The sequence below is a fragment of the Sinohyriopsis cumingii genome, unplaced genomic scaffold (genome assembly GCF_028554795.1).
Source record: "Sinohyriopsis cumingii isolate HCF-2022 unplaced genomic scaffold, ASM2855479v2 utg000622l, whole genome shotgun sequence".
NCBI classification, from domain to species: Eukaryota; Metazoa; Mollusca; class Bivalvia; order Unionida; family Unionidae; genus Sinohyriopsis; species Sinohyriopsis cumingii.
Genome location: NW_028315918.1, coordinates 1,733,298 through 1,759,514, shown reverse-complemented (window position 1 = coordinate 1,759,514; position 26,217 = coordinate 1,733,298). Strand labels below are relative to the sequence as shown.

Below are 26,217 nucleotides of genomic sequence, written 5' to 3'. Positions count from 1 at the left end.
ACTGTTCAATTAACAAATTATTTTTCATCACAATATACCTTCTACAAAGAATAGTACTCCCTAATTATATGGATATGCATTATAACACAGTTTTTAGTCTAGCAGGTATGGTTATGGATCATGAGTAGCATGTATAGTACTCCCTAATTATATGGATATTCATTACAACATATTTTGTCTAGCATGTATGGTTATGAATCCTGAGTAGCATGTATAGTACTCACTTGGTATATGGATATTCATTCTAACAGTTTTTTGTCTAGCAGGTATGGTTATGGATCCTGAGTAGCGTTTATAGTACTCACTCAGCATATGGATATTCATTATAACAGTTTTTTGTCTAGCAGGTATGGTTATGGATCCTGAGTAGCGTGTACAGTACTCACTCAGCATATGGATATTCATTATAACAGCTTTTTTATACGGCAGGTATTGTCATGGACCCATTTTCTTATGTGGCAATAAAATTATATTATAATGTACCTCATCATAAGGGACTTGCATTATAAGGTGATATACTCCGGTTCCCTTGGACATCATTATGAGGGAGTGATGTGTACATATTACAACACAAATGTGAAATGATTCACTGGACATCACTCAGTCTGTTTATGTAACAGCCTGGTTGATGAGGTGCTTTCCACATCTATAATTTAGCTAAGACAGATGGGCCATGGTTATACTTCTTTTTACACTTTATAACAGAAGAGAAATATTTACAATCAACAGTAAAACCCGAATTATCTTTCAATAACAATAACTGTCCTTCCTTTAATTTCTCACATTTACATGTTGCTAAGTACTCACAAAGCATGTGCAGACTGAACACTTTCTCATGGGATCCATGAATGTTTGTCCATCTCTGTACTCAATGCCCATTACTGTACAGGCCATGGGGCACACTGGACAACAATGACCAGGTACCAGAACTGGATTGACACAATTTACGTCTGGACAGTCCATGTTCCTACAGTCTATTGAGCCATTCTGCAAGAAAATAAATCACATTTATGCAAAATGAAACTAGACTGTGTTAGTAAAATATGTATGACCCAACTATTCTGGGGTGATTCCAACTCAAGTAAAATCTGTGCTAGGCTGATCCCTGCATTCAAGTGTATTCTGGGTTGATCCCATTTTTAAAAAAAACTATGCTATGCTGTTCCCAGCATAATAATGTATTCTGGGCTGATCCCAGGTTAAGTATAATTGGTGCAAGGCTGATCCTGTCATTAAAGTGTAATCTGGGCTGATCCTAACTTCCGCAGACTGTGCTTGGCTAATCTCAGCTCAAGTAAAATCTGTGCTGGGAAGATCCCAGCAATCAAGTGTATTCTGGGCTGATCCCAGCTTAAGTAGACAATATGTTTGGCTGATCCCAGTATGCTAATGTATTCTGGGCTGCTTTTGTCTTAACCAAATCTATGCTAGGCTGATCCCCGCATAAGAGTGCATTCTGGGTTGATCCCAGATTCATGGAATAGAGCTAGGCTGATCCCACTATGAAGAAAGTATTCTTATTTTTTTCCTATTTAAAACTGTAAAAGAAATGTATTAAATGGGCATGACCTTATGAGTATCTTCTGGGCTTTACAAAGTGAAACTGTGTCAACCAGGAGTTCAAAAATTTATACTTGCTCTGCTTTGCTTCCTTTACTGATGTCTCATCCTTCCCTGAATCATAGCTGTATAGACACCTTTTAATGACCTTGACACATGCATATGCACATGTATGGAACCTTACATGTACTTTATCTTTCCTTATATTATTTTTGAATTATCTTTTGCAATCAATTCTGACATATCATAATCTACAACAAAATGATTAAGAATTGTTTCATTAGTTTCCTTGCCAAAATCATTAAAAGCTCCTGTTCTCAATAAATGTCTGATTTTATAGTAACTAAATAAATCATATGATTTGGCAGCCATTAGTTGCTTTGATTTATCACAAGTCATACATACCCTACACACACAGATTTTACAGGCATCTCCACCAGGTGGGACAAACTTTTGTCCATTACGAAACCTGCGCCGTAAATATGTGCATCCATCACAGACTGAGCAACATGTCTCACTTGTCCTCATAGGGTGTGTACAAGAGGGTGTGGGACACTGGGTAAACATGTCCACACAGTCTGCCTTACCATTCTGGAAAGAGTATATATACATACAGGGATTAACGGAATGTCAGAAAAATACTGGCCATATAGTACCAATTAAATGTTATGTTCTATGAATCAATAGATAAAAACTTAAATAAAACTTTAGGAAGATAAACCCTTCCTAACAAACCTAGCACTACAAGTTATGAGAAAATGGATAAAGATGTTGAAATTCTTTAAAACGTACATAAAATAAGAAATTATTGCAAAAGTTATTTTAAGTTAGAAAGTTAGTAATAGAATCATATATCAATAAGGCAATGGTTCAAATCCATGAAAAATAATAGTTATGTCCAACAGTATGCATAAAAGAAGTATTTTATTTCAAAGCCAGTTTTAAAAAGTATTGTACAGAAGTTTCTAAAACAAGCTGAACTGCAGTTTATTATCATACATTGCTCTTGAGATCGGAGAAAATCAATGATGTTGTAACTGCTTAAAATACCTGTTTTACCAGCAATACTTGAAATTCTATGAATGGCTTTGTGTTATCATTCATAAATCCCCATCTGCATCATCAATTCTCAAAGACAATTATTTCTTATTGAAATAGCAATAAAAGGAATATAAATGCTGCATACAGTTGGATTATAACCGTAATTTTGTACCCCATTTTTTAAACTGGTTATATTATTGATCCATGCTATCAATATACACAGAATGACACAGAGTGAATTTAATTTAATTTATTTTTCTTTATTTCTGTTGCATCTTCAAGGTTTTAATTCATAGCAAAAATTTAAAGAATAATTTTTATGATACCAACCCTACATAAACAGTCTAAACATGGTTGTCCTCTTGGGGTAAACCTTTCTCCTTCCTCATAGATAGATCCCTGGTAGTCACACACATCACAAACTGGACAACACTGTCCAACCACTCTCTTTGTTCTACTGCAGTGGAGTGGCAGACACTCTTCACGGTCACAAATGACTTCACCTGCAGGAAAAAAATACATGTTAAATACAGTAAAGCTTTAATGATTTATAAACAAACATGCATCACTTCAATACATGACATCAAAAAGACTCAATCTGGAACACTGTAATACATTCTCCTGTCTGAGACCACTGTAATCTCAAAACTAAACAAAATTTTCAGTTCAACATAAAAGATACATCAAAGAAATTGCGATATTTACTCAGATTAGTGATGCAGACTCAATGAGATCACTATATTTACTAGTTATTTTGTATCATGATGCAGACTCAATGAAACCACTATATCTTCTCCAGCAATGTTGAATCATGATACAGATACAATGAAATCACTATATGTACTCTCATGATAATGTATCATGATACATCAATGAAATCACTATATGTACTCTCAAGATGTTGTACCATGATAAATAAATGAGATCATAATATTTACTCTAGTGATGTTGTGTCATGATACATCAGTGAAATCACTATATTTACCCTCATGATGTTGTACCATGATAAATAAATGAGATCACTATATTTACTCTAGTGATGCTGTATCATGATGCAGATCCAATGAAATCACTATAATGTTGTATCATCATGTAGACACAATGAGATCACTATATTAACTCTAGTGATGTTGTGTCATGATACATCAATGAAATCACTATATTTACCCTCATGATGTTGTACCATGATTAATAAATGAGATCACTATATTTACAGATTATTTATATAGGATAACAGTAGAATGAGATATAAACTAAATGAGGTAGGCTGTCCAAAAACTAATTTTCATTCTCCTGTCCACTTTCTGTTTCTTTGAATAAAGTAAACAACACAGCTGCTTACATGCATACAAACTGTCACCTTGAATTTTCCATAGCCACCTAATTAACTGTTGCACTCTTTTTAAATTCACCACACAAAATTTCAGTCTATCGAGAGATGGGAAATATTACTCCATGAAAGTATTTTTAAAAAAATATCCACTGTACATTTCAGTTTATTTATGTATATGATACATATCATGATACAGGTCATATCGAAGACGGTTATTGGAATACATACCATGATACAGGTCATATCGAAGACAGTTATTGGAATACATATGATACAACATGGATTGCCCATGGTCAAGCTCCTCATACAGCTACTATATGAACATGATCAGTATTTATTGTAATAATGTCAAACAGGTTTCCATCCCTATGATGATAATGATGTTTCACAGTAGTGCATACTATGAGCAAAGACTACTTTAAATGGCTGACTTTAATCAAAGTGTAAAAACTAATATGCTTTTTTCAGAAGAGGTCAGTGTGCAAAAATTTAAAGGTGCTTTTTTCAGAAGAGGTCTGTGATTAAAAGAGGTCAGTGATTACTGCACAAACTGATCACTGCACAAACTAGCTACTCTTTTACAGAAGAGGTCTGTAATTACTGCACAAACTAAGGTGCTCTGTATCAGAAGAAGTCTGTAATTACTGCACAAAGGTGCTCTTTTTCAGAAGAGGTCTGTAATTACTGCACAAACTAAGGTGCTTCTTTTCAGAGAGATCAGTAATTACAGCACAAACTAAGGTGCTCTTTTTCAGAAGAGGTCAGTAATTACTGCACAAACTAAGGTGCTCTTTTTCTTAAGAGGTCAGTAATTACTGCACAAACTAAGGTGCTCTTTTTCTTAAGAGGTCAGTAATTACTGCACAAACTAAAATGCTCTTTTTCATAAGAGGGCTGTAATTATTAGGGGTGAAACGATTCATCGATATATCAATGCATCAATACTTTTGCTGAAACGATGCATATATCGATACAAGAGATGGAGAATCAATACAAAACGATACTTACCATATGCAGGTTATTTTAGTCTTCAGCAATCTGGAAGAATTGTAATTTAGTTGGCATGCCTGTAAAATTATAATCCATCTGAAACAGCATCTGCAGTCACAGGCACTCATGTTTATTAGTAAAAACAAAAAAGACTACTTGTATTTGAGAATACCCACTCACTGTCTATAAATTAACACAAAGTGACATGGCTCGTAATCTGGTCCCCTCCCTCCACAATTCCATGATAATTATCTTAACCCAGAAATATGTTCAGCTACTCCAGAAACTTCAAAAAGTTCAAAACACAGCTGCACGGATCATACTTAGATTACCACGATCAGAGCACACCTCCCCGCTGCTCTGTACCCTTCACTGGCTATCCATTCAATTCAGAATCAAACAAAAAATTTATTCTCTGTGCTACGTTTCACTGATGGACTCCAGTCCAACATACCTATCCCATGTGTACACACCAATCAGATATTTACACTCCTCTTCTGATAATCATATACTCATTATTCCCACTATGAAAACAAAGTCATATACACAACGTTCTTTTGCATACCAAGACCCAGCAACATGGAATGAATTGCCTAGTGAAATCAGACACAAAGACACAGTTATCCCATTCAAGAGTGCTCTAAAAATTCATCTATTTCGACTGTAAGAACAAACTTTAAAGACCTAATAATGTTTCCTACTTTAAATATTTCAGCATGTTTTTTATGTTTTCTAATTTTATGGGGTTTATTTGTAATCATATCATTATATATGTTTTTATGTTATAGGTGTTGTCTAATGTTGTAAAGCGCTTAGAGCTTCTAAAGATTAGGCGCTATACAAAGTCCTGATTATTATTATTATTATTATTACTATATACTATACATTCCAAACATGTTTCACATGTTTAATGAAGTACTTTACTCATCATTTAATAACCACTTTCACACAAAGTTTCTACTTTGAATTGTATCTCGACTCCTTTGGTTGATCTGAAAGCTATGCTAACAATGTGTTGCAAGTTGAAATATGTAACACTGAATTCTCATTTGTTCTTATTGCTTGTTCCGCTCCAGGTTAAACAATAACCACCAATCAGAAATCAATGTAGCTTATTCTCTGCATGACAAGCAGGAAGTATTCGCAGTGCTAGAGAAAGTCTTCACAGAAAGTCATTAGATATGTCAAGTACTTAAGTGGAGATGCTGTCAGGGTGTGCAATTGCATGAATCATGCACAATGGTACGAATTTGCATAATTGAAGAACAGTAAAATGCATGAACTCTCACAAAGTTTTTTAAGGTCCCACATAAAAACGTGTTTGGCAAAGTATACAATTTTTATTTAACTGTTCTTGTCATGACAATTGTATTTTGGGTTGCAACTGTTCCACATCTGGGTTCTTCAAGCATGACATTAAATGGTTGTGAAACTAAATTTGATTAGCAGAATATGCCCAGGAGTAAGCGTAATTGTGTAGTTTGAACCATTCATGAAGAAAGTTTTACAAATGCTTGTTGAAAATATGGACTACCAAGAAAACCCAATATATCTGATTCCCAGCATGGTTCATTATGATTTGGTTTGGTAAATACTTGCTGATGATAGTGCTGATGACAATAATTTTTAAAGTTATGAAGTATATCAGAATATTGGAGTTGGGAAAGTTTTAGTAGAGATAAAAGAGAGTGAATTTGAGCCTGAAATGGTGCTTAATACGAGTCAGATGTACATGCTGGATGGACAAAAAAATAGACGGCATGACCATTTTAGTGGTATTTTGAAATTAAATGTACAAAAGGCAGAATACTGAGCCTAATTAAAATACAGACAATTTTAAAGTGTAATGCAATTTTCATTTTTTTTTAATTAAGCGATTTCGCCCTGTGGATCATATGCTACAAAGCCATATACATGTATCCATATCAGGGTTACGATAAACTGAATTTAATAAGGGTCAAAATAATGTAATTAAGAAGTAAAGATATTTGTTTTAATACCTCTGTCTGCATTGATGGGCTAAATACTTTGATATAGCATTGTGAAACAGATAAGAAATTGTTCATGGTAGCCATTAAAAATACCGATTTAAGAAAGTTTATGTTAGTGACAAATCCTATTTTGGAGCAGATGTATCCAAAAGATAATATCGTGAGCTCTGGAAAATTTTGGACAAGTCACGAAGATCCCAACACATTCAAGCAGACAAAGCTAGCTATGTATATGTCTCTTCAGAAAGAAGCACAGAACAATACTGATATAAAGAAAAGGAGCAGAGCATGCTTACAAATAATTAACAGATTAATGCTTATACAACTAGAGGTGACATCTGTCAAAGATGGTGGTTTCAGTAGAACTATAAGTAGAACAGTAAGAAAGAGAGACAGATATTGAAGTTTATATAAATATTGACTTATGAACGTTTCTTCCTCCCCTCCTTTTTTGTTTGATAAAGGGGGAGGCCTCCCTTTAAGATAAAATTCTCATGATCTCTCCTTAAATTGTAAATAGGGAGCAAATTTGAAATTTTTCTTTTTATGCCGAGATATTTAACAAATCATTGAAGGTGCTGATGGAAAAAAATGAAATTAGCATAGAATGAGTGATGAGGCAGATTTCAAACTGCTCAATTTTATCACTTTCTGTAAGTTTTTTAAAAAAATTGAAAAATAGGACTGGGTGTAGTCAGTAGTTTTCCTTCTTCACTATCAAATACATGTACCTGTGGCTGCAGCAGTCTTTTGCATCCACAGGAAGTAAAATGGACAGATTTTGTTGGTATTCAACCTTATTCCCATGCCCAGGTTTGTTCTAGATGAGATTTTCTTTGCACAAGGAAACTGCATTATTTCTTCTGTTTTGAAGATAACATCGTAATGTCTTCCAAGTTTAACGAGACACAAAATTGGTAACAAGGGGTTTTCCAATCATTCATGTTATACAAAACAAAGAGAGAAAAATATGGCCACCATTAAATGGCCTAATACATTGGACAGAACTCACAGCAACCAACAGGTAGTCTGTTTGAAAGCAGTGTTGTTATCTTCTCATCAATGAGAATTGCATATAAATACATGATAACTATATTTCTGTCTGTAGTCTGCATACTGGAAATAGGACCAGAATGTCAACATACATGAAAGGGCACCACCTACCTTCCAAAGATGGAAAAAACATCAAGTTCATTTGTGTATTGATATGTATCATATTGCGGGCTATGTATTGAGAATTGTATCTATATGAGGCACAGGTGTATCGTTTCACCGCTAGTAATTACTGCACAAACTAAGGTGCTCATTTTCAGAAGAGGTCTGTAATTACTGCACAAATAAAGGTGCTCGTTTTCTGAAGAGGTCTGTAAATTACTGCAAGACTAAGAAATTTAAAGGTCTTATTTTTATTCTACCTGAGTCAGACGATCAAGACATTTTTTAAAGATTAAAAGCACCTACCTAACAACAAGCGTTTTGTTTCTGTAAGGATTCGAACTATAGCCAAACCCATTTATAGCAGCCCCCCCCCCCCCCGACTGGATAAGGCCAAACTGGCCTTTGTACACAGGTGACCTCTGTATTCTGGTTCACCTTTCAAACTTGGTTTTTGAACAATACAATGGATGGCATGAAATGCCATTAGTAATAGCAGTAGCATTAGTAGTATTACCATCATGTTATGAACAGATTTAGTTATGTGCTCTATTCAACAAAATAAAAAAAAATATTTATGTTGTTCTCTCCTAAACTTATCCCACACAAGAATAGCGAATCACTTTTATCCATCCAATAAACTAAATCATTGATGATTTTATAACAATAATTTATCCATCCCATAAAACTAAATCATCGATGATTTTAAAACAATAATTTATCCATCCCATAAAACTAAATCATCGATGATTTTAAAACAATAATTTATCCATCCCATAAAACTAAATCATTGATGATTTTAAAACAATAATTTATCCATCCCATAAAACTAAATCATCGATGATTTTAAAACAATAATTTATCCATCCCATAAAACTAAATCATCGATGATTTTAAAACAATAATATATCCATCCTAAAAAACTAAATCATCGATGATTTTAAAACAATAATTTATCCATCCCATAAAACTAAATCGTCGATGATTTTAAAACAATAATTTATCCATCCCATAAAACTAAATCATCGATGATTTTAAAACAATAATTTATCCATCCCATAAAACTAAATCATCGATGATTTTAAAACAATAATATATCCATCCTATAAAACTAAATCATCGATGATTTTAAAACAATAATTTATCCATCCCATAAAACAAAATCATCGATGATTTTAAAACAATATTTTATCCATCCCATAAAACTAAATCATCGATGATTTTAAAACAATAATATATCCATCCTATAAAACTAAATCATCGATGATTTTAAAACAATAATTTATCCATCCCATAAAACTAAATCATCGATGATTTTAAAACAATAATTTATCCATCCCATAAAACTAAATCATCGATGATTTTAAAACAATAATATATCCATCCCATAAAACTAAATCATTGATGATTTTATAACAATAATTTATCCATCCAGGCTATAAAACTAAATCATCAATGATTTTAAAACAATAATATATCCATCCCATAAAACTAAATCACTGATGATTTTAAAACAATAATTTATCCATCCCATAAAACTAAATCATCGATGATTTTAAAACAATAATTTATCCATCCCATAAAACTAAATCATCGATGATTTTAAAACAATAATATATCCATCCTATAAAACTAAATCATCGATGATTTTAAAACAATAATTTATCCATCCCATAAAACTAAATCATCGATGATTTTAAAACAAAAATTTATCCATCCCATAAAACTAAATCATCGATGATTTTAAAACAATAATATATCCATCCTATAAAACTAAATCATCGATGATTTTAAAACAATAATTTATCCATCCCATAAAACTAAATCATCGATGATTTTAAAACAATAATTTATCCATCCCATAAAACTAAATCATCGATGATTTTAAAACAATAATTTATCCATCCCATAAAACTAAATCATCGATGATTTTAAAACAATAATATATCCATCCTATAAAACTAAATCATCGATGATTTTAAAACAATAATTTATCCATCCCATAAAACTAAATCATCGATGATTTTAAAACAATAATTTATCCATCCCATAAAACTAAATCATCGATGATTTTAAAACAATAATTTATCCATCCCATAAAACTAAATCATCGATGATTTTAAAACAATAATTTATCCATCCCATAAAACTAAATCATCGATGATTTTAAAACAATAATATATCCATCCCATAAAACTAAATCATTGATGATTTTATAACAATAATTTATCCATCCAGGCTATAAAACTAAATCATCGATGATTTTAAAACAATAATATATCCATCCCATAAAACTAAATCATCGATGATTTTAAAACAATAATTTATCCATCCCATAAAACTAAATCATCGATGATTTTAAAACAATAATTTATCCATCCCATAAAACTAAATCATCGATGATTTTAAAACAATAATTTATCCATCCCATAAAACTAAATCATCGATGATTTTAAAACAATAATTTATCCATCCCATAAAACTAAATCATCGATGATTTTAAAACAATAATTTATCCATCCTATAAAACTAAATCATCGATGATTTTAAAACAATAATTTATCCATCCCATAAAACTAAATCATCGATGATTTTAAAACAATAATTTATCCATCCCATAAAACTAAATCATCGATGATTTTAAAACAATAATTTATCCATCCCATAAAACTAAATCATCGATGATTTTAAAACAATAATTTATCCATCCCATAAAACTAAATCATCGATGATTTTAAAACAATAATATATCCATCCCATAAAACTAAATCATTGATGATTTTATAACAATAATTTATCCATCCAGGCTATAAAACTAAATCATCGATGATTTTAAAACAATAATATATCCATCCTATAAAACTAAATCATCGATGATTTTAAAACAATAATTTATCCATCCCATAAAACTAAATCATCGATGATTTTAAAACAATAATTTATCCATCCCATAAAACTAAATCATCGATGATTTTAAAACAATAATTTATCCATCCCATAAAACTAAATCATCGATGATTTTAAAACAATAACATATCCATCCTATAAAACTAAATCATCGATGATTTTAAAACAATAATTTATCCATCCCATAAAACAAAATCATCGATGATTTTAAAACAATAATTTATCCATCCCATAAAACTAAATCATCGATGATTTTAAAACAATAATATATCCATCCTATAAAACTAAATCATCGATGATTTTAAAACAATAATTTATCCATCCCATAAAACTAAATCATCGATGATTTTAAAACAATAATTTATCCATCCCATAAAACTAAATCATCGATGATTTTAAAACAATAATTTATCCATCCCATAAAACTAAATCATCGATGATTTTAAAACAATAATATATCCATCCTATAAAACTAAATCATCAATGGTTTAAAAACAATAACTGATTTAGCTTGTTTTCTGCACCATGACAAAACGCTAATTTCATAATTAACTGACAGCTTACATATGACTATGAAACAGAGAAATGGCTCTTGGTGTGGCCAATTGGTATAATTAGGCACATATATAGCTGTTCACACTTCAAACAATATCTTGATTACCCAGCTGCTGAACTCACCTAGATCAAAAGACAGTGGACTTGTGTGAGTGGCCTGTGATGTGTAGGGAATAAAATTAAGCTACCAGTGGCTATTGTTAATAACACACAAACTAAAAATCACCTCCCATTACAGAAAAGACCTGAAATACAAAATGGCACCTTACCCTAATGAAAAGGGATGTAACTCATATCTCTCCTTGAAAATCAATATTTTTCATCAGGGATAGCTTTTACTTTTAGGCAAATTAATGAAACTAATTATACATGTCATACTGTCACAAATGGAGACTCCCATATTGCTGCTACAACATTACTACTATTCCCACTGCATCAATTCACAAGATACACCTGTTTCTAAATCATGAATTCTGAATGAAACAAACATTTAGTTTGTACACACTAAGCAGTGATTGTTAATACACTCTATGGGATGCATAAAATCTGGCTACCTGCATATAAAGGTGACCAGTCTGATAGGTCTCAGTATACACTGAATTCAATCGTTTTCATACATACCAATATAGTGCATATCAATTTGTTAAAACTTTAATTTTCAACAGAACTTAAATTCATAGATTGTGGATTAAAAGGATTATAGTTTATTGGGTCCTTTAATTCATGGATTGTGGATTAGAAGTATAACTGTTCACTGGGTCTTTTAATTCAAGGATTGGGGACTAGAAGGATATTGTTCATTGAGTCTTTTAATCCATGGTTCATAACATGCATAAAATGCAAGAAAATTAATGAATTAACAGTACATTAGCGATCTTTACTGATATCCTAATATGACACTGGAAGTACTGTCTCCTTAACCCTACAGGGAGAAGCAACCATACTTCCATTTAACAGTCAATAAAAAACATAAAATTCAATGAATTATAAAATGCATTGGGTAGTGGTTTCACTGGATGGTGGCAACTCTATAAGAATGCTGCTTGATCAGGATTGACTAGATTAGCTATGTATAAATAGAAATAGCAAATTTGTTATAATTATATGCAATTCAACCATGCCTCCCTCCATAGTTAAAGTTCCCTACAGTGAGAGTAAGAGTTCCCTACAGTGACAGAGTTCCCTACTGTGACAGAGTTCCCTACAGTGACAGTTAGAGTTCCCTACAGTGACAGAGTTCCCTACTGTGAGAGTTCCCTACATGACAGTTTACCTTCTTTACAGAAGCATTTTGAGCACTCGTCCTCTGATACAAGGTCTCCATGGAGATAGCTATGACCTCTAACTTCACAACCTGACAAAATATAAATAAAATTCAATAGAAAAAAAAAACAGAACTAAACATCTGTTTATCCTTTACCTGGGCTAACAAAATTCCATATTAGCCTCAAAGGCAATCATTCATTGGTTTCACAGTATATGCAATATTTTATTATTAACTGTATACATGAAAATGTATCATACTCTAAATTAAAAACTTACACCATAATCCAATTATTAGTTAATCTGCAAACTTACCTTTACACCTTGGGCAGCATGCCCCAAAAGGGATGACAGTGACTGTACATGGTAGAGTGGGGCAGGGCCCAACAGGCTGACACTGGACATTTCCATTCAAGCATACACACTGCTGACATATATCACCTGGTTTAAAAAATGTCTGTCCTGCTCGGATCAATTGTCCGTCCAATATGCAATCTAAAAATTAAAAAAATACAGTTTTATATTATGTACACTCCTGTAGATAATTTCTAGCATACAGAGCTTTATAACAAGGGGTAGAACAGTACTCACTCTTCATACTGATTTTTTTTTATAACATGGGGTAGAAGAGTACTCATTCTTCATACTGATTTTACTGCATTGTGGGGCAGAACAGTATTGGGGTAGAATGGTATTCACTCTTTTAACTGCTGTTTACTGAAGACATAATGTAATAACCCTACAATGAGGTTGTTCCAGTAATGCTGTATCATAATAGTAGTTCATTAAACCTCAAAAATAAAGTATTTAATAACATAAAATGGGTCTCAAAAATGCAGCCTTCAGGCCACATGTGGCCCATCAACCTGTATCATGTGGCCTGCAAAATGATTGGTGTCACAAGGTGTCATGAGAGATAACAAAGGTGGTGTGGCCATTGGGCCATAAAAAATACCCTCATGCGGCCCTCAGGAGAATTCCAAAAGGATTAAAGAGATTAACTGATTATAGCTGGATTACTAAACAGCTCAATCAGCATAAAACCAAGTTGGTTTGGCCTTGGTGCTTAAAGTTTTTTATGATTTCTAAGATTGCATTACTTTCCAATGCTAAAACATAAAATTCTGTGCAACCAAAATATCATATGTAATTCAATGATGGATAGGAAAGGGAATTTCTGTGGTTGCAATCAAATTCAATGGATAAGAATATGCATTCTGCCCTACCTGTAAAGCTAATTTTAAAATCTGCCACAGTGGCAGGAATGAGATTACACATCATCAGCATATAAAAGCATATTAAATGTGGTAACAAATAATATGCCATTGCTGAAATCCATATTTCGCACAATCTGCATTACATGTAGATAAAGAGATACATGTAGCAACTATGTCTGCCAACCAAATAGACAAACATAATCTCCCATTTACACTAGAAGATCAATTTGAAAATCAAAACAGTTTCCCTGACTCAAAAATCACACAGTAGTTCTAATAAAAAGAGATGAAAAGAACTCTCAAAGTGACCCAATCAAATTTTTCAAATCTACTGATTTGCCTGAAGCTGGCTTTTTATTGTGTCACATGAATGCAGTAATGCAGTTGGAGAGACCTAACATCTGAAAAACATTCAATAAGACAGTTCACCTACCAGCTCAAAATAAATACATTATTTAGTAAAGGTTTTGATGCCTTACAACTTACATCTGGCAAATGGGTGTGATAGAAAAAGGACTCTCTGCTGAAAAATCATTAAAAATATAGGGCATGTAGTTTTATGTAAATTTAATTTGCAATATGTGTTAGCTTTTGTCCATGATTATATGTTTAGTATATTTATTTTGTATTGAGTGATTGACTTTTGTCCATAATTGAGGGTAGGTGTTTGGGCCTACCTGTCTTTTATTTTGTAAATGACTAATTTTGTTTATATATTGCAGATTATATATAAAGATTATTATTTTTATTTGTAGGTAAACATGTTTTTACTTGGATTTGAGTTCAAGACATTGGCATTCCCCTAGGGAATTCTTGGTCTAGATGATGTTTGCTATGTTATTTATTAAAATTTAAGTAAAAAACCTGATCTTGTTGACAACTTAGAAAGTTCTAGAAATTAAGTTTTGACCATCATCCTGGTCCTCTTCTTGTTACATAAGTTTTTATAATAAGGTTATTTATATAAGAATTACTCATTCCTATCTTAATATCCGAAGTGAAGTCAGTCTATTAGTCGTATTCAGTTTTCATTTGCAAGGACCTTTTTATTTATATTATTCAGCTGAATTACAATGAGTTTATAACTTGCGCCCCAATAACTCATGAGCCCATTTATAATGTGGGGTCAGGCATGGATCCCATTTTTTAATTTCAGAAAATACCAAAATCTCGATCAAAATGGGTAGCTGAAACTCTGATATACATATAATGCTTGTTTTATCATTGAAAGCGGGAACATACAACAGGAAATTTTAATCAACGTTATGAAATTATGAACTTTTAATAAGATGTCATATAATTTGTTACAGTTTCTTTCCAAATGACATTCTTAATACACCATAAATAATGATATTCAACAAAATTTTGATTAATAAAAATGTCACTTATGCCTAATGGAGGCAGTACTTTAAGAAATAAATACAAATTAAATCAATTTTATCAAGTGAAATTTGTGTTTTAGTTCTATCTTTTAGTTCTTTTTAAGTGTAATCATCATAACTGTAATGTGTTTTCTGGTATTTAAACACAAAATGTGTCAATATCCTCTAACAGCTATGTCCGCAAGCACTTCTCTGAGAACTTAATTAAGTGCCAACCATGTTTTATTATCTGAATTGTAGAATGGTTTGTTGTATTATTGCACTGAAATAAAAGATTGCATACTTTATATTACTGTGCTAACTGAATTTTTTGTATCAAATAAAGAAGGTGGAATAAAAGAAAAGTTAAAAGGCATGCAAATCCTACATGCCAAGATCTAGCGCCATCAGTCATATGTTAGGTGAAATCATTTCAAATGATCAACTGAACACTGCTGTAAATGTTACTAAGTAATACAATTAAATTACCTTAAATTAACCTACTCAATCATAAATGTGATCAAAGATAGCAAGGCAACCAAGTAAAATAAAGAGCTTTGTTTCAGAGATATGGACCACTATGGAGAAATGAGTTTCAGAGAATTCCTGAACTAACACTTAGCGATGATAATAAGTTTTACTATTACTTGCAATGCAATCACAACATCAATATTTTGCTATCTGAACAATACAAAAATTGAGTTTCAATGTAGATGTAAATTTCTTTAGTTTTTGAAAAAAGGAATCTTGATTAATGGTGCCAACAGTTAGTCTGGTTCCCTGTAGACTCCGTGCTTTGCACACTACTATTTCATTGCATTCTGGGAACCAGACTAATCAACAACAACAAAAAGTAATATAAGCAAGACACATGATGAATGTTGAAAACAGTAGGAATAATGATAATGACCTTTCTGATGTTGGTGATCTTGAAAAATAAGTGTAATTTACACAGAAAAATGAACAACATCAGTATAAAAAGCAATTTATTGACAATTATTCTTAATGTGATCATAAAATGAAGATTCAGGCATTAAACAGCCCAGTTACCACCCTCAGCAGTTTTCTCAATGCCTAACAGGGATGGCATCACTTCTTAATTTTTTGGTTGTCCCTTTCTAAATCGTGCCCTTGCTTATAGTGCAATCTATGATTCTGAACCCCGCTGTGTGTGAGTTATTGTTGGAGAGGTGTACTGTGAATTTATTTAAAGAAATTTTGGATTATATCATTGTGATACATGAAGACTGTTAGCATATCAACACTATTCAGCACATTCAAAACTTGAATTCATTTGGAACACCAATGGAATTCAATCAGAACACTCTATACTTTTGAATATGTGATAGAACTTTCACAACTATTTGGGATTTAATTCATAATACTGTAAGTTCTTTTTAAATGTTCCCTTTGTATTCTAGCAAAATAAATTATTTTAAAAATATCTGAATTTAACATAACTCATTTATTTCTTCAGAGAGTTGTAACAGTGCCATCTAGGAAAATGGATGGGACAGAATGAGGACACTCTGCAGAGAAACAATTAAAACTACATCGCATGTACAGTATTTAAGCCAGAATCTTGAGATCACTGGACTGATGTCGAGACAAATTATTCCAAGTTTTACATATTTATCCTAACAATCACTGCCAAATAGCAAATATATCAAATTCACTAATTCCTGATTGTTTTTCCAGGCTGATTTTATTTACCAGGGGCTTTGATTTCTAACATGCAAAGATAAAGTGTGCAGAATCATAATATTTTGTAGACATAAAAGTCATAACAATAAGCAAGGCAATTTCATTATGATTTGCAAAATGGAATGAATGAATGACATTATTAGGTATTACCTTAATATGATGGCTTATACCTAAGTACAACAAGTACAAAAAGAGCAAAAAATGTTCTGGTAGCAATTTTAGTCAATGTGCATTCTACTGGAAATGCTTGGTACCATTTTTTCTGCATAATGGTGTTCAATACCAATTCCAAATATAAATATGCATGAAAATGTCAAGTAATAAATGAGTGATGTACAGAATAGGTTTGCAGTTTCTGTCATTTATGTACAACATTCGAATATTTTTTAATACTCAAGCATAACGACCTTAGTTGTAAAGAAGACTAAATTTTTCAATATTAAAACAAACTTTATGAAAAGTTAAAAAAAAAAAATACATATAATTTTTATGGATGAGCTGCATGCATGGTCATGAAAACTTGCATGAATTACAGCAATTGTAATAGTGCTTTGAAAACATCTTAGATATGGATGATTATGAGTTTAGTCCACTAACGTCTTATCCACCACCTTTTAAAACTACCTGTTATATTACAAATAATTGAATAATATTTATTGTGTCTCTATTTCTGAGTCTGAGGATTTACCTGTGCAAGGTGAACAGCATTCTCCCCGAGGTATGATGCCATGTGTACAAGTGACAGAGCAAAAAATTTGCCTTTGACAGTTGACAAGGCCATCCTGACATATACAGGTCTCACATGGGTCTGTTGGTGAAGTGAATACCTCACCACTCTCAAATTCTCTACCAATCATGGAACACCCTGTAACATGTATATGTAACTATTAAAACCACAAGTTTACACACAAAAAAGATAACTGTAGGTGAGGGGACTCATTTTCTGCTTCTCACAACTGTTATATATAATTATTTAATTTGCAATCCTTATTATCTTTTTAAATTGATTATACACTATGTGTAATGTAAAATGGTATTTTGTAGCTGACATTGTACAAAATCAAGTTCATTGTCTACCTGACCAGAATCATTGACTTTTTTTACAATTCTGTAAACAACTAATAAATAGTTTATATTTTTCTATGAGTACAGGTTAAATATCAGGATTATTATCTTGGTATGAATCATCTGTTTATTTCTTTATTATAATTCTTGCTGTAAGATCTTGAAGCAGAATCAGTCTTACTGTTGTGTTCAGTATTTGATTTGGGCTGGAATTATTTATTCAAATTATAATTTTCTGGAATTAAAAAGTGCTTAATAATATTCCTTGATAGAGACATTAACTTGTATTTATAGGGAATTCAAACAAGGACTTCTTGGATTATATTATTGTGATTAATCAAAAGACAGCACATCATTCAGACATGATTTTGGTCTTCCACAAAAAAAAGCTGAACAATTTTTCATTGGGGATGTGGGGGTACTCCCCCAGGCAAAAACGCATTTTACACTCATAAAAAAACTGCTCCTGGTGCAACTTATGATCATAAAATAAATCAAAATAATCATTTGAAAAACTAATAAACTTAACAAAATTTTCAACTTGACTTGAATAATTTCACAATATTTATAGTCACATGAATCTGTTCTCCAATACTATTGATGCTGAAGTTATTTCATGTGCATTTCAGTGTTCACATTGTAATTAGGTCACGATAATTTTTCTATTTTTACAGCAAATATATTTTACTTCTCTCTTTTCATAACAAAATTGTAAAATAAACACCCAAGTACATCAACTTCATGTATATACAAATGATCCCATATATTCACTTGTCTTTTTATCCACCGGACACAACCTGTTGATATCTCAGTCTAGCTCTTATTGCAGCTTTGGCAAAGATTTCTTTAGCCTTCATATTTGTCACCACTGACTTTTTTGGCTCAATGTGCGATCATTTCTTTTCCTTCTCAATGAGAGCCTTTTTCCTTTCAAGCTATTGCCGACAGGCAGTGCACATATTCTGACAGAGGGCTACATCTGTTCTCTCAAGCAAGAAATTTTTCTTCTTATAGTAATTATCTGCACTTTTTCCAGATGCCTTCTGAGCTTCTTTTTTAGGTGCTGTTCCAAACTCTTTCAACTTGCAGAGGTCACAAAATGCCAGTCCTCTAGCGTTCAGTTTTCTTACAAACTGACCAACTAAATTTATGTAAAATTTCTGCTCCAACCATTCCCATTTCCATACATTTTTTAAACCTTTATCTAAACTTTTCATGTCATGGTCTCTCTCAACAACTCACAATGCCATGTGTTGTAAGCATGCTTCTTCTTTCCATTGCCATCAGTTTCCATTACACGAAGATTCAATGGATGAATTTAAACCTTTGACCAATCAGAATACTCTTTACAAGAGTCATGTGCTAACTATATGGAAGGAATAATTTATAAGGGTCATTGCGGAATGAGACCGGACAGACCGATTTTTAGAAACTGGATCGGAGATGATATAAAAAACAGACCATATCATAAAAAATCTGATTCAAGTCAGGAGAAAATTCCACTTTAAAATGGAGAAAAATCATGTCTGATCATTACACTGCAGACCAATAGTACATTAGTACATTCAAGACTTACAGGCCACTACAGGCATGTCAACATCTTAGTGTTTGATTTTATCTGAAATACAATTAAAGTTTATTCAAAACTTTATTCTTTTGGACTTGAGTTAGAATTCCTAGGACTACTTGGGAATTAATTTGCATTACTCTAAGTTCTTTCTAAATTTTTCACTTTGTATTCAAGAGAAATAAATTATTTCTTAAACTTTTCAAAACTAAGCAGTCTTCATTCTTTTCTATTACTTAGTTTAAGACCACTGAGTCATATTACAAATGACCAAACCATCCTGAAATTTGACAAAAAGCTCTACTTTGCTATGATGCACTTAATATTAATAATAATAATAATAATAATAATAATAATAATATGCTTTACTTAATGAGGGTAATTCATTTAGTAATAATATAAAATTATCCTTGGAGGCAGATGAATGAACTATTGTAAATACAAGAAAAAAGGAAAGAAAAAAATGAGTAAGACATGCTTAAATACATTAACCCTTTACCTCTTTGACATATATGTAGCAAAGTTACCCAGTGCAGTGTGTTATAAATAGTACACCTGTTATCTATTTGACTCCATACACATAGGCGTGGATATGTGAGAAAGTTTGCCGGTAGCTTCTCGTGGGTCGGTGGTTCTTTCCGAGGTTTTCCCGGGTTCTTCCTCCACCATTAATACTGGCCGCCATGTATAGCCTATATTGTGCTGAAAAATGGCGTCAAACCCTATAACAACAACAACAACTGCACATAGGCCTGCATCAATTTTAACCATTTTACATTTTTGGTACACATATATTATGTACAGAAAGATTTAAGAGTAAAATCCAATCATTATAGCTGTATTATTAATTTTCACAGAAGAACTTTTTATGTGCTTTAAAATCTTGAGAGAACTCATTCACCATCAAGTCAGTGAAGCCACATGACCAACCCCTACTGCCATTTCTCGTACTCGAAATTTACAAGTTTTATGTCTGCGTCTACATCACTAAATCATCTGAATTTGATAATTTATAAAAACTAATTGTTGCCTACATTAATATCAGAGCCTTTACTTAATCATGAAAATTCAAGTAAGTATTGAACATAATCCATGGCCTCCATTTTGGAGAGTGGAGAATATGACCCAGTTACTTTAAATAGTAGATTTCAATCAGATCTTAAACAGCGACCACATGATCTGACGTAATGGTCATTCACACCAATGAATGTAGTATCTAATAAGGGGTTTTCCCTGAAGGTGGCGCTACAAAAACCCACTCAAAAAGGCTGATGTTTACAGCAGGCATAGACAGGTGCTTCCATGAGAATGGTGTAGAGGTGTCAAAAGGAGCTTCAATGCAAATTAGGTACAGGCATCCAAAGGTACTTCCATAGGAATGAAGTAGAGGCATCCAAAGGTGCTTGCATGAGGTAAAGGGTTAAGTATAAAAGAATAAAGTGCATATCAACTGCATCAACAGAATAAATTAAACTGCATAAAGTTCAATATTTACAATGAAAACTGCTTTTTGAGAGAGCAGTCATATAATTTATTTGTGAACATATAGATTTGTTTCTGATCTATTTGTTTCTGATCTATTTGCTTTGGGAAATCATTCAGCAGAACAGCACCAGAGGGTAAATGGCATTTTGCAATTATCATTTGCAGCTGATCTCAATTTAGGTCCTTGGTATTGCTTTTCTAACTTAAAATGAAACATTCCAAAAATAGTGTGGACTAAGTCTTTACTTTGAACGTTAATGTGGACTCTTGGCTAATATGAATTACAATTTTAGCCTTTTCAATTTTAAATACAGAATTCTAGTTACTGTATCAAATGGTAAATTTAGGATAATTCTCAATGTTACTATCAGTTGTATTTCCCCAAATTATGCAGCAGGAGTCCAAAGAGGAAGACAGATTGCACTGTAATATAATTTCCAATAGTTGATTAGTAAATAACATTTTATTTTCTGTAAAGGTTGAGTCTACTACAGAGCAAACAGGTCTATTCACTTGCTTACACCAGTCTAGATTCTTTTCAACATGATCTACTCTAAAAAGTCAGTGTTGACATTTTCCATTTCATTTGGATCTCTGCTGACTGATAATCTTTGCTTAGTTCCAAGCAACACTGGCTTGGTTTTGCAGGGATTGATAACATGGTATTCAGCGAGCACCAGTATTCAACTTGGTCTATTCTGGTAGGGCTATGTAGGGTCTATTCTGGCAGGGCTACATAGGGTTTATTCTGGTAGGGCAAGTCAGGTGTATTCTAGTAGGGCAAGTCAGGTCTATTCTGGTAGGGCTATGTAGGATCTATTCTGGTAGGGCTATGTAGGGTCTATTCTGGTAGGGCTACATATGGTCTATTCTGGTAGGGCTATGTAGGGTCTATTCTGGTAGGGCAAGTCAGGTCTATTCTAGTAGGGCAAGTGGGGTCTATTCTGGTAGAGCAAGTCAGGTCTATTCTAGTAGGTCAAGTCAGGTCTATTCTTGTAGGGCAAGTGGGGTCTATTCTAGTAGGGCAAGTGGGGTCTATTCTAGTAGGGCAAGTGGGGTCTATTCTAGTAGGGCAAGTGGGGTCTATTCTGTAACTGAACATTTAGGAGAACATTCTCCTCCATCTGAAAAAAGTAAGGATTTACCTAAGAAATAAAGCCATGGCCTAAAACTATAATGCATCATTTGAATGTATTTATTTGATTGTTTTGCACGATTTTTGGATAAATAGTACACATTTTGTAAACCTATAAACAAGTTATTTCAAGGAAAATAGAACATTAAGTAGTGAAGTGAACCTAAATTAAATTGTTTCCACTTTAATGTATGTGGAACAGCATCTCTAAATGCATGCACAACACAAATGGGATAATGGAATTTCCAGCAATTGTACACACTGTGGGACAGTATTCACCTGATGGAGAGATACTGTGACAGTAGGAGTAAAAGAAGATGTATCACTGCTATACAAGGAACAGTATTTATCAAATAAGACACAGGTACTTACTAGGACAGTGTGTGGGACAGCATTCACCAGGTCTGGTAAGTGGGTTCTGACAAGGCAACTGGTGTTGAGGGCATTGAATCTGGTAACATCTAACAACAGAATTGATACATGAACAATTCAAACATCGGTCGTAACTAGGTGAGAAGAACTGGTTGTGGAAATAAGTCCGTTCATCATACTGGCAGTCTGTAAATAAGTTAGAATCAGAGGAAAAAAATAATGAGTGGTTAGATAATATTTTCAAGAGGAAACATTTCAATAACCTCTAGTTATGAAAGAATGCATGTATTGTATGTATGTATGATGGCTAGGTAGAACAAATGGTTAATATTAAAATCTTGAAACAAAAGGTAAAAGGTGAAGATGTTCTGAAAACTCCCCAAAAGACAAACAAATGAAGCAAAAAGTCCACACAAAAAACAATTAAATCCTTTAAATACTAGGTCTAATGTTTCTTTATAAGCTGGAAACATCATTACTGGATGCATTCCACAGCAAACGCTCTCCACTAGTCCCTTCAAATGACATGCAGTAGGTACCATCAGGCCTAATTTAAATCCCCTAACCAAAAGGGAGACAAAATAAAATACTGTAATGGCCCTTGAATAACAATAGTTCTGGAAAATAATCATTTTCTAAGAATCTGCAGAAAATAAAATGATGCCTGATCTTTTAAAATGTAAAATATGTCCTACTATTTGTTGATACTGCATAAATATGATTCAACTGCTTAATTAAAGATGGATAATCTTTATACCTCTCGTGTGTCACATATTAGACTTGCCAAGATCGATATGTATTAGACTTGCCAAGATCAATATGTACTAGACCTGCCAAGATCAATACACATAGACCTGCCAAGATCAATACACATTAGACCTGCCAAGATCAATACACATTAGTCCTGCCAAGATCAATACACATTAGACCTGCCAAGATCAATATGTATTAGACCTGCCAAGATCAATACACATTAGACCTGCCAAGATCAATACACATTAGACCTGCCAAGATCAATACACATAGACCTGCCAAGATCAATACACATTAGACCTGCCAAGATCAATACACATTAGTCCTGCTAAGATCAATACACATTAGACCTGCCAAGATCAATACACATTAGTCCTGCTAAGATCAATACACATTAGACCTGCCAAGATCAATACACATTAGTCCTGCCAAGATCAATACACATTAGACCTGCCAAGATCAATACACATTAGACCTGCCAAGATCAATACACATTAGACCTACCAAGATCAATACTAAAAGTTGTTTTGGTATTCGCTAATTATGCATAACTTAGAGCACTAAAGACTGTGATCCACCAAGTCTGAAGGAAACAACAAATATATGTAAAATGTTGCCAGAGGAATAATTCTGTCTACTGAAAAGTTTTTAATTGGGTGGGGGGGCAGGTTTCAGATGTCAAGAATTTGTTCAAGTAAGTCATTTTCATCATTATCTTGAGCTCTTGGTAATGTGGGCACCACAAAGGGTCTCACTAAGTACAGTATACTTGATATGGTGGCACCACAAAGGGTTCCACTAAGTACAGATAGCAGTGATGGGGGCACCACAAAGGGTTCCACTAAGTACAGTATGCTTGAGATGTGGGCACCACAAAGGGCCACACTAAGTACAGATAGCAGGGATGGGGGCACCACAAAAGGCCCTTCTAACTATAGTATGCCATGGATAAGGGCACTAATAAAAGGGCCATGCGAGCTAAGGCAGGCAAGGTATGTGGGCACCATAAAGGGGCCCATAGGCCATTACATAGAAGAGTTTGTGTTGGGGAAATGACATTCATGGTCTGTAACACATTCAAATGAGGATACGGAATGTGTGAAATGAAACACATTCAAATGAGGATATGGAATGTGTGAAATCCAATACATTCAAAGAGGATACAGAATGTTGGAAATCCAACATATTCAAATGAGGATATGGAATGTGGGAAATGCAACACATTCAAATGAGGATAAAGAATGTGGGAAATCCAACACATTCAAATGATGATATGGAATGTAGGAAATCCAACACATTCAAGTGAAGATATGAAATGTAGGAAATCAGACACATTCAAGTGAGGATATGGAATGTGGGAAATCTAACACATTCAAATGAGGATACAGAGTGTGGGAACTCCAACACATTCAAATGAGGATACGAAATGTGGGAAATCCAATTCATTTAAGGTATTATGAACATAAAGATATGTTCCATATTTGGTTGAAATCCAACAATCAAAGTACTTAAAATGAAAGGAACATAACTCCTATAAATGATATCATGGAATGATAGAAATATAACCCTATCCCTATCCAACAATCACAGTACTTAAAATGAAAGGGCCATAACTCCTATATGATATGACGGAATGATAGAAGTCTAACTACTAAAATATTCAAATTTTGTTGAAATCCAACAATCAAAGTATTTACAATGAAAGGGCCATAACTCCTATGTATGATAGAATGATAGAAATCTAACTACCAAAGTATTCCAAATTTGGTTGAAATCCACCAATTAGGTTATAGATGATGAAAGGGTCTTAACTCCTGTGCATGATATCATAGAATGATAGAAATATAACCCTAGCCCTATCCAACAATCAGAGTAATGATGATGAAATGGCCATAATTCCATGTATGATATCATGGAATGAAAGAATATAGCCTCAACCCTATCCAACAGAGTAATGAAAATGAAAAGGCCATAACTCCTGCGTATGACATTATAGAATGGTAGAAATATAACCCTAGCCCTATCAAACAATCAGAGTAATGATGATGGGAAGGCCATAACTCCTATATAAGATATCATAGAATGATAGAAATATACCCATAGCCCTATCCAACAGAGTAATGATGATGAAAGGGCCATAACGCCTGTGTATGATGTCATAGAATCATATAAATATAACCCTAACCCTATCCAACAATCAGGGTAATAATGATGAAAGGGCCATAACTCCTATAGATATCATAGAATGATAGATATATAACGCTAACCCTATCCAACAATCAGGGGACTGACAATAAAAGGGCTATCACTCCTACAAATATCATAGAATGAAATAAATATAACCCTAACCCTATCCAACAATCATAGTAATGACAATGAAAGAGCCATAACTCCCACATATATGTCATGGATTGTTAGAAATCTAACTACTAAAATGTCTTATTAATATAAAGGTGCATGTTACATTTACTTCAAATCTCAAAATTCTAACTAAAGTTATGCTGCAGAAAAAATATAGGAGGAAGGAAAATCAGGGGCCACAAGTCATCTGAATGACACTATGGAATGCCAGAAATATTCCAGGTCTAATAAACAAACCATGTACCAAACTAGCTGAAAATCCAACAATCCTTGGCAAAGCTGTGCTCTAGAAACCAACAACTGGAGGATAAGCAATCAAAGGCATTAATCTTGTGAATTATGTCATGGAACACTGGAAATCAAACTCGTTCAATAAGCACTCATGAACATAGAACCTACACA

At 33.1% G+C, this 26,217-nt stretch overlaps 1 protein-coding gene across 1 annotated transcript in view; it reads right to left on the bottom strand.

The window, feature by feature from the left end:
• LOC149773656 (uncharacterized) overlaps positions 1-26,217 on the bottom strand; it is a 208,564-nt gene that overhangs the window by 93,067 nt on the left and 89,280 nt on the right. Inside the window, exons 28-34 of the mRNA XM_089946245.1 lie at positions 22,702-22,887; positions 17,766-17,942; positions 13,111-13,290; positions 12,806-12,886; positions 2,932-3,104; positions 1,966-2,151; positions 808-987 (exon numbers count right to left, since the gene is read on the bottom strand). Coding sequence (XP_089802371.1) covers positions 808-987; positions 1,966-2,151; positions 2,932-3,104; positions 12,806-12,886; positions 13,111-13,290; positions 17,766-17,942; positions 22,702-22,887 — 1,163 coding nt within the window. The remainder of the gene's footprint in view (positions 1-807; positions 988-1,965; positions 2,152-2,931; positions 3,105-12,805; positions 12,887-13,110; positions 13,291-17,765; positions 17,943-22,701; positions 22,888-26,217) is intronic.